The sequence below is a fragment of the Pteropus vampyrus genome, unplaced genomic scaffold, assembly GCF_000151845.1.
Source record: "Pteropus vampyrus isolate Shadow unplaced genomic scaffold, Pvam_2.0 Scaffold2, whole genome shotgun sequence".
NCBI classification, from domain to species: domain Eukaryota; kingdom Metazoa; phylum Chordata; class Mammalia; order Chiroptera; family Pteropodidae; genus Pteropus; species Pteropus vampyrus.
In genome coordinates, this window is record NW_011888783.1 from 36,437,359 (window position 1) to 36,446,536 (window position 9,178).

The 9,178-nt window shown below is 41.0% G+C and overlaps 1 protein-coding gene across 1 annotated transcript in view; it reads right to left on the minus strand.

The window, feature by feature from the left end:
• ACVR2A (activin A receptor type 2A) overlaps positions 1-2,343 on the minus strand; it is a 77,634-nt gene extending 75,291 nt beyond the window's left edge. The window contains exon 1 of the mRNA XM_011359664.2: positions 1,686-2,343. Within this exon, the coding sequence (XP_011357966.1) occupies positions 1,686-1,740 (55 nt within the window). The 5' untranslated portion in view covers positions 1,741-2,343. The remainder of the gene's footprint in view (positions 1-1,685) is intronic.
• Between the last annotated feature and the right edge of the window lie 6,835 nt (positions 2,344-9,178).

Sequence of the window (9,178 nt, forward strand, 5' to 3'; positions counted from 1 at the left end):
AGTGGCCATGATGCCCCTCCTCCTCAAGGGCAGGAGATCAGAAAGAGGGATTTGAACAAGAGGAGTTCACCAACCAGAACATATAGGAGCAGAGGAGAAAGAGTACTACAGGAAAAATAAAAACCTCATGGTTAAGTCATGTCACAAAAGCAAGAGGTTTAATGTTATCAAGGTATTCATTCATTTTAGAGACACCATTGTTTATCTTCCTCCCCAAAACGGGCACAAAAAGGACTGTCAGCCTGCCTTAAGCATGTTCCTTCTTCCATTTAAACAGACATGATTCTTTTGGTTAATCTCTGGCAATGATCGCCATTTCACAACACATTCAGCCCACCCGGAACTGATCAATACCACTACAGACATAAGACTAGACTTTATCCATTTATTAACCACAAGAAAATGTACCATTCAGCAAAATTCTATACATTACAAAATATCCTATTAAAAGGAGGGGGGTGGGGAGGACAGACGGACACACACACACACACACACACACACACACACACACACACACTGAGGTACACAAAGAAAAGACTACCATCCTCTAATTTCCCTGTGGCAAATGAGATAAAGACATGGCCATGAAACTTGTCAATTTCTCCCCCCCTCCTCGACATAATTCTATCTCACAACCTAGTAACTGAATATTGAATTTTATGATAAATAGATCCATTGTGACTTTAGAATTGTTTCATCTATCAAGCTAACTCCTATTATGTACATGTGCACACCTTTGAGCTAGATGCTGTATTCATTTATAGAATTTCAAATACAAAAGACTAGATAGTTTCTCAACCACTGGTTGCAACCACAGAACATGCTCACAAAATCAAAATTTCAAATACCAAAGGGCCAGATTATTTTTCTAACCTTGGGACAAAATCTATTTTATGATATAGTGTATTTGACAGTATGAACAAATTCAAACGGGCTATTCTAAATCGAAAACAATGCTTCAATACAACGCGTTTAAAATAAGTATTCCGTAGGTAAGCAAAATCTCTGCCAGAAGAGCACATAAATGGTGGTTGAAAGCCAGCACATTAGCAACACACAGCGGCATACCTCTTCTGCATTGGGTTATAGTTAATACTCCGACAACAACTACAACTATTTTTAACACTGCTGGACACTGAAGTTAAAGAAAACGTGAGGGGCGACCCAGAAGAAATTGCTGATCTGATGCATTGTCTCTCTCTCTCACGATCAAAATTAAGTAGCAACTGACTTGATCGGTGCCGTGACAGTCACTGGTGAAGCACTAATTAAAAGACGATTTTTTAAAAACCCTTATTTTGGAGGATGCCACACTAAGTGACATGTTGGAATACGCCTTTCGGGCCTCAAACCTTTGCATAAATTGTCACTTGTGGTATTTGCGGCTTAATTGCAACCCAACCCGCGCTGTCATCCAGTGTTATGGCCACAAAACCATGACTTTCTCACTTCCACAACAACAGAGCAGTCACTCTTATCAGTTACCAACCTAACTTAAAACAAGGAAAATTCGTGGGGGCTTCCAGATCACAATCAGACCTTAGGGGTGGCAGCCGAGGGGCTGGGTGGGGGGTTGGGGGAAACTCCCCAGGCTCCATTGGGGCTCGCCGACCCAACAACAACCGCGGCCGCCAGCAGCGGCAGCAGCGGCTGCAGCCCTGCCGCGCTGCGCTCCATGCACCTACCTGAAGAACAAGAGATAAGAAAGACGGCGAACGCCAACTTTGCAGCAGCTCCCATTTTCCCGAGGCGCCGGGGAAGCCGTAAGAAGTTCTCGTTAAATATCCAGTTCTCTGGGTCTTCCCCGGAGACAAACCTCCTGGTGTAAAATCAACCGTCATAAAACATATTCGGAAGCCCCGACCAAAAACGTTCACGGGGTTGAAAAAAAAAAAGAGAGAAAAAAAGCACAATAATAATAATAATAATAATAATAAAAATGCACCGCGGGGGAAAAACCGCCACACACACGCACAACACACAAAACCAAACAACGAAAAGCCAACAACAACAAAAGCGGGTTTAAATCACTGTCAAAATCACTGTCAGCTCCGCTCGCCTCTCGGGTCTCTCGGAACAAAACGCCAGGCTGAGGCGACGAGGAGGCGGCGGCGGCGTCCGCTGCCGTCCGGACAGTCCGGGAACCGAGCTGGGTCCGACGTCCGGACCGACCTTCAACCCGGACACCCAAAGTCCGCGGACCACTGGCGGCCGAGCTCGCGGCGGTGGCGGCTGAGTCGGCAGCGGCGCGGGGAAGGAGCGGCGGGCAGCGGCGGCGGTGCAGGCGGCGGCCAAGTTCTGGTCCAGGCTCTGGCTCCGGCTGCGGGCTCCGGGCTCGGCCGCGTTTTCGGTCCCCTGGCCTCCGCCGGCCCCGCCCCCTAAACTTCCGGTTCCGGCCCGAAGCTGGAAACCAGGCACGGAGGAGGAACGCTCAGCGGCGGCCGCGGCTGCGGCAGCGGTAGCGGTAGCGGCTACGGGGCGCAGCGCGCGTGCCGGGCCGCGAGCGCGAGGAGATTGTCGGGGAAGCGAGTCGGGAGAGGGGGAGGGGTGGGAGAGCGAGGGCGGGGCCGGCTGGAGGGCGAGGAGGCGGGGCGCATGGAAGCCCGATACCGCGAGGCCTCGGCGTCCGGCCTGCTCGGCCTGCTGGGTTCTGGGGCTCCAGTGGGTGGGCGGGTGGACGCGGTCGGGTTCTGGGGCGCTTGGTTTCTTAATCGCGCCCCGCCGGACTTTCTGGAGCGCACGCCCGAATGGTCACGGGGAGCCCTAGAAGAATAAGACCTCGAGGTGGGGCGGATGGCTGGTGACCTCTCCGGGGGGTGCGTCTACAGCGCCCTGTCTTTCCTCTGGGGGGACGCCTCGTCCGCTCTGAGACTCTGGGAGTCGGGAAGCCGCGGGTGGGAGCTGGTCCGCCGCGCCTGCCAAGCTGACGGAGCGAGCTCGATGTGCGAGAGCTGCTGTTTCCAGTCTTAAGGATGCATCGCACCCCTGTGGCTTGTACTGTTTTCTCTTTCATCTAAAAAGATAGGAAAAAATCACGGAGGATGGGCAGCCCACCCGATCAGGATATGCACGGCAGTTATCACGATGTGCAGTTTGAATCCATTCCCGATACATCCCTTTTAATACACAAAGCATTATGTTGAGACCTGTTTTGCGCGTAACAGGTTCGCAAATATCTATTACGCGCTGAAGAGGAAACCTGCAAATTTTGATCTACATATTTGATGGTCAGACAAGTGTTTACCTTCTCAAATTTTAGTTATTTTTAGGGCCTATTTTACCCGCTTTAAGTTGATTGTTTATAAGGTACTGTGCTGGGCGTGGAGTTGGATCCATATGTAAAAATAGGACCCCTACTTCAAGAAGCACACAGTATTTGCTATACTAGAAGTGACTACCGAATACAAACTAAAGACAGTATTAAAGATACTAGCTTTATCATTTACCATACTTTAGCGAGCTCCTCAAGGTAGTAGAGCCCTTATCTGACTTCTCCCCCATTTGAATGTCTAATACATGATGGGTGCTTAATAAATAATTGTATAAGTGACCAGAGGATAATTGCCTTTTTCTTAAGTTCAATATTCTCACATGTACTCTACAAATTTTTGTTTTTTAATAAGAAAATAAAGCAACGGTACTGTGCTGCTAATTCATGTTTTACTTGTGGCTTACTGATCCCACATTTTTCCCACAAAGCCAACCCTTGTGTTTATAGTGTTTTATTTTTCTCTAAGTTACTCTCTATTTCTGTTATGTGCATCCGGTAATTGTCTGTCCATTCCTACAACTTGTCAGGGTTATCAGCAATCATTGTGGCACTTTAAACCCTCAGCAAGATTTCCAGTTCTCTAGTCATAGCGCTCACAGTTTAACTGACACTGTGCAACAGTTAAGAAAAGTCCCAAGTTGATCTTCAAGGTATCTAAATGATCTCATATTACATAGTTCTCTGGCCTTTATGAGCTTTTCAGAAGAATAAATATAAACCTTCCATTCACTGGTCGAATTAAGATCTGCCACTAAATTTCTGGAATGGAAGAGTATTTTATTTAGAACCACCTTCAGTTCATTCAGGAATTTGATGTCGGTTATACCCTGGATCAGGCCTCACTGTTGTCTTATCTCTGCATCACTTCAATATTTTTTGAATTGTGAAACCAGAGCAAGTGGAATAACTGGAATAACCAGTAATAGTACTAAAACTTGAAAATATATTCCTTATCTAAAACTTGAAAATATATTCCTTATCTTACCACTCAAATTCCCCAGTATAAGAGAAGAATGTAAGAAAAGATGAAAATTATTTTTCTGTAGTATGAAAGAGAAGCAACAAGTCAAGTCGTCACTAGAATATTCTTCTCAAATAGTTAAAATAACCACAGGAGAAAAATTATTGGCATCCATTAATAGCAGTTATCTATTTTGTTCCTAAATCTGTGTTCACCCCACCCTCTGCATCTTTTAAAAATTCAAAAATAATTTAACCTATTAAGACATGAGAGCATGTGACTAATTCCTACTGAAATTCCAAAGCTTAAACAAGACAGAGGTAGCTGCAGCTGACCCTGCTGCCTCTCTTCATATTTTCTAGAATGACTTTTTCTTATCTACAAATCCAATACCTAACACAGAACAAACTGTACAAACTGGATTTGGGAAGGAAGGTGAAGAAAGGAAAAGCCAACATGAAAGGAATTCTGGTCTGCCAGAGCCTTAGACATTATATGTTAAACAATTTTAGCTAATATAACTCAGTTTCCAAACCTGAGACCTGGCCTTGTAGCCAGTCCACTGCTAGACTCAAGTCCAGGGGTCCTGCAAGTATTTCAATTGCACTGCAAATTATTCCCAGCTGGAAGAATCTTGAGACGCCAGTTGAACCTAGAGAATCAACTGTGTGCTGGCTGGATGAGGAGGTGGAGGTAAATTAGGGTCAGAGACTGCTTTCCAGAATACCCTAGAAACTCATATAGCTCAAAAAGGTATGGAGTAAGCTTAAATCTTCAACTTTGAAGTGAAGCTGGAATTGAACTTGCCTTTGAGATTGGATATTATGGCATATATTGTGAGGAAATTCACCTTAAGGTATTCACCTGCCTTCGGACATACCAACAGCTACATATAAGGAACACCTGCCAAATCTTTGTTCTTTCGTCATCAGGAAGATGACTTAATCCCTTTGGAGTATGAGGGATGTTGAATTCCCCTTACATGAAAGATTTTAATATATTTCTGCTGCTTTCTAGCTACTGTAGACTTACTGTGCACAGATTAAATGGGCATTCCCAAAGTGGCACAAGTAATGTATTTCTTATATATCAATGCTGTAAAGCACACTACATGGAGAACAAACTTGGTATCTTAGTAGATTAAAGGAAAGCAGATAATAATCAACACATCTTCTATTAATATCCTCCTCTCCCTAAGTGTACAAGGTAGAGGGAAAACTCTATATCCTAGCTTTTGCTACTGTTATTCCTCTCTATTTAGGTCTAGCCATAGCATTGCACTGTGCCAATGGAGTAAAAAAAGATATGGAATAAGGACATGAGAATAGATATGGGACAAAACATTAAAGCAGAATAGTCTAGGACAGAAAAGCGAGTTAGAATAGTTAAGGAAAGTAGCTGTGGTGGAAATAATGGATCCAACAGGGCTACTAATATAAATTTCAACAACCAGTTGGTTTCTCTGTAACCCCAAGAGTAACATTTGACTTTTCTTCCTCTATCAATCACCTCCTTCAAAATCCAATAAATGTGTGGGAATCAAAAAGAACAGACTTAATTTGGGGAAGGCTTTCTCTCACCCTCCAATATATTATTTCGTGAGTGCAGGGGCTTTGTTTTCTATTTAATTCTGTTTAATTTCTAATAGTTTTATAACATTTCTAAATTTTATAATGATTTTATAAATTATAACTTTTATTTCTTAGTTTCTAACTATTTTATTTCTAATAATTTTCATTCATTCTTTTCATAACAAAGAATAGTGGAGGCTTTAAGATAACACTACCTCCCAAATGGAAAATGGTGGAGTAAACCAACACTACTCAAAGTATGGCTCTCAAACCAGTGGTGATTTCAAACTTTGTTACTAATCTTCAAAGAGATTAGTGTAGACATTGACAAAAGCTCTTTAAAAAGTTTTGTAAAAACTTGACAGATGATTTTATATCCGCTGAAGCCGATAATAATAAAATAATAATAACTGGGCTTATATTTTAGTTTTTATTTCATGTTTTTAGTAATTCAGTTTTATTGTATTTTACACAAGTATCATAGATTGAAAGTTCACTACAGATAATTTGAGAGGCACTGGAGTAGAGAATAGTCAACATATCCAAGACTCTTTCTCAGAAATAGTGCCCTCCATTCATTTTAACGAATGCTTAAAATCTTGAATAAAGCTTTGATGCTGTAATCCTGAAATTTCCTATAATGCAAGACTGCATAAGAATCAGTCACTTTTTATTACATTGTCCATATTTATCTGTGGTATTCATTTATTCAATAAATAAGTATTAGCTATAGAATTTGTGCTAAGTGTCAATTGTATAGTGATAAGTAAAATGGATATAGTCTCTGCCCTCATTGAGCTTACAGTATCTTGAGAAGAGAAAAAATAAGAAGTAAAAAAGTAATTGTCAAATGGGAAGGATTATTTATAAACAAGATGTTGAGATAATAAGAGTGGTGGAATTGGATAGAAAGGGGACCTACTTAGAGAGAATGATTCAGGACATAAAGGAAGTGGCACTTAAATTGAAACCTACAATATGAAAAGGAGGTCGCCATGAAAGGAGCTAGTTAAGAAGGAAGAGTAAGTACAAAGCCTATGATATGTTTAACAAATTGAAAGGAGGCTCTCACGGCAACAAGGAAAGTGGTATGGATGAGGAGAGAGAGGAAACAGGCCCAGACTATGCAAGATCTTACAGACCAAAGAAAGGTCCTTGGTTTATTCAAAGCAAACCATTACCACTGGAGCATTTTAAGTAAGGGAATTATGTGGTCTGGTTTAAGTTTTAAAAGATCACTTTTGCTCTTACATGGAGAACAGATTACAAGAGAAAACAAAGAAAGCAGAGTGATTAGTTAGGAGGGTGTTACAATAAGTCAGGCAAGAGATTATTGGTACTGTGAACTAATGTGGAAAGAAGTGGACAGATTCAAGATATATTTTGTAAGTAGAATCAACAGGAGTTGCTGATAAATTGGATGACTCCCACCTTTTTCTTGAGCAAATGAACGAACATAGTGTCTTTTGTTGAAATGGGGAAGATTTAGAGGGAGAGATACAAAGAAGGGAATGGAGGCATGAATAGTGAAAATTTTCAGTGTTAAATCTGAGTTGCCTGTGAGACAACCAAATGGAGATGTAAAGTAATCAGTCAGATGTAGGTGACTGAAGTTTGGAGGAACATGTGATGCTACAGATATAAATTTGGGAATTGTCAGCACACAAATGATATTAAAGGCCATGGAAATTAATGAGAATATCTAAATAGAAAGTAAACAGAAAAAATTTAGTAAGTAGAAGATTAAAAGAGAGGAAAGGGGATGAAAAAACAGCAGCCAGAGAGATGTGATAAAAACCAAGAGAAGTATATGTCATACAAGAGAGCGTTTTACAAAGGGAGATAGGGATGATACTGACTCCTATAGAGATATCAGTAAATTGAAGGATAAAAAAAATAAAGGGCTACTGGATATGGTATCATGAAGAGAATTGATGTTCTTGACAGTTACAGCAGAAGCCAGACTGAAATGTTTGAAGGGTCAGTGGTAAATAAGAATTTGGAAGCAGCATAAATAGCAACTCTTTAAAGACATCTGGCTATAAAAAATCAAATGGGGTGGTGGCTAGAGGCAAATGCAGAGTCAAGAGAGGATGTTATTTCATTTCTACGTTCAAATGAGAGATCATACATTCTGTTTGTAAACTGAGAGGTATGATTCTGCAATAAGGGGAGAAGATTGAAAATGCAAAGAAAGTAAGGAAAATTGAATGGACAAAATACTTGTCATGGTGAGAAAGATGGAGCTTCAGAGCATGAACTAGATGCTCTGGCCTTTGAGAGAGGGGTAGCCATTCCTTTTTTCCTTTTTTTCTCTCTCCTCGTATTCTCTTCTCTTTTTTTCTCTTTTGTTCTCCTCTCCTTCCCTTCTTTCTGTCTATCTAAAATCTATCTATCTCTATCTCTATTCTTTGACTCTATTACTCTCTCTTTAATTTTTTGTTGACATTTGTTGACATGTTTGTTTGTTTGTTTTTGAAGCAGGCAAGGAGAAGATAGGACAGGCGGAAACATTAGTTTGTAGAACGGGACACTGGAGTGTGGTGGTATTCCCAGCTGAGAGCTCTAATTTCCCTGAAATATAAAGTAAGATTTTAGCATAAAGTGAAAGGGACATGATAAAAAAGGTGTAAAATAATCCTAACTGAGATTGAAGAGAAAAGCCTTATAGTAGAATTGTCTGAGTTGACTGCCCATTTGAAGTTGGCAATCATGTTTATCATGACTTCAGTTTGCCCAGATATGTGTGTGGTTATTTCCTGGAACACATAGGTGTCGGCAGGCACAGAGAAGGCAGATGATTGAGTTTTTCCATGATGAGACGTATTAAGTAAGAGATTTTAAGGAAGAGAAGAACAAGGAATTTATCAGAGTTGCATGGAAGTCATTGGAACAATGAATAAAAGAATTTCAGTTGGATAAAAAGAACACATCGTCTAGAAGGGGCTGTTGAGGATAGAAAGAAGGGATAGGAGCAATGAGTTAGAAGGCTGACATCATTAGGAGTACTTTTGCTTCCTGAGAGATATTTATATAGTGAGCTAAAATAGGAGCTATGACCTATGAATAAGAATTCAAGGTTTTGGAGGGGAGGGGAATTGTGTCTGGTGATAACAGTGGTCAAAGAGTTACCATTGGTGTGATAGAAAAAAATGGTCATTAACAAAGAGGAGTTCTAAAAACTGGATGTCAAAGCATCCTGGGAGTTGGATAAGTCATTTGCAAGGATGTTGAAACCACTTAGAATGGTGACAAAGAGTAGGCTGGTGATTAAAAGCATTAAGACTTTGATAATAAAGAGATGTTATTTGGAGGCTATTAGATGACAGCGTTCCTAAATGTTATCTCTAATAAGATAAATGGTTTTCAAAGTGT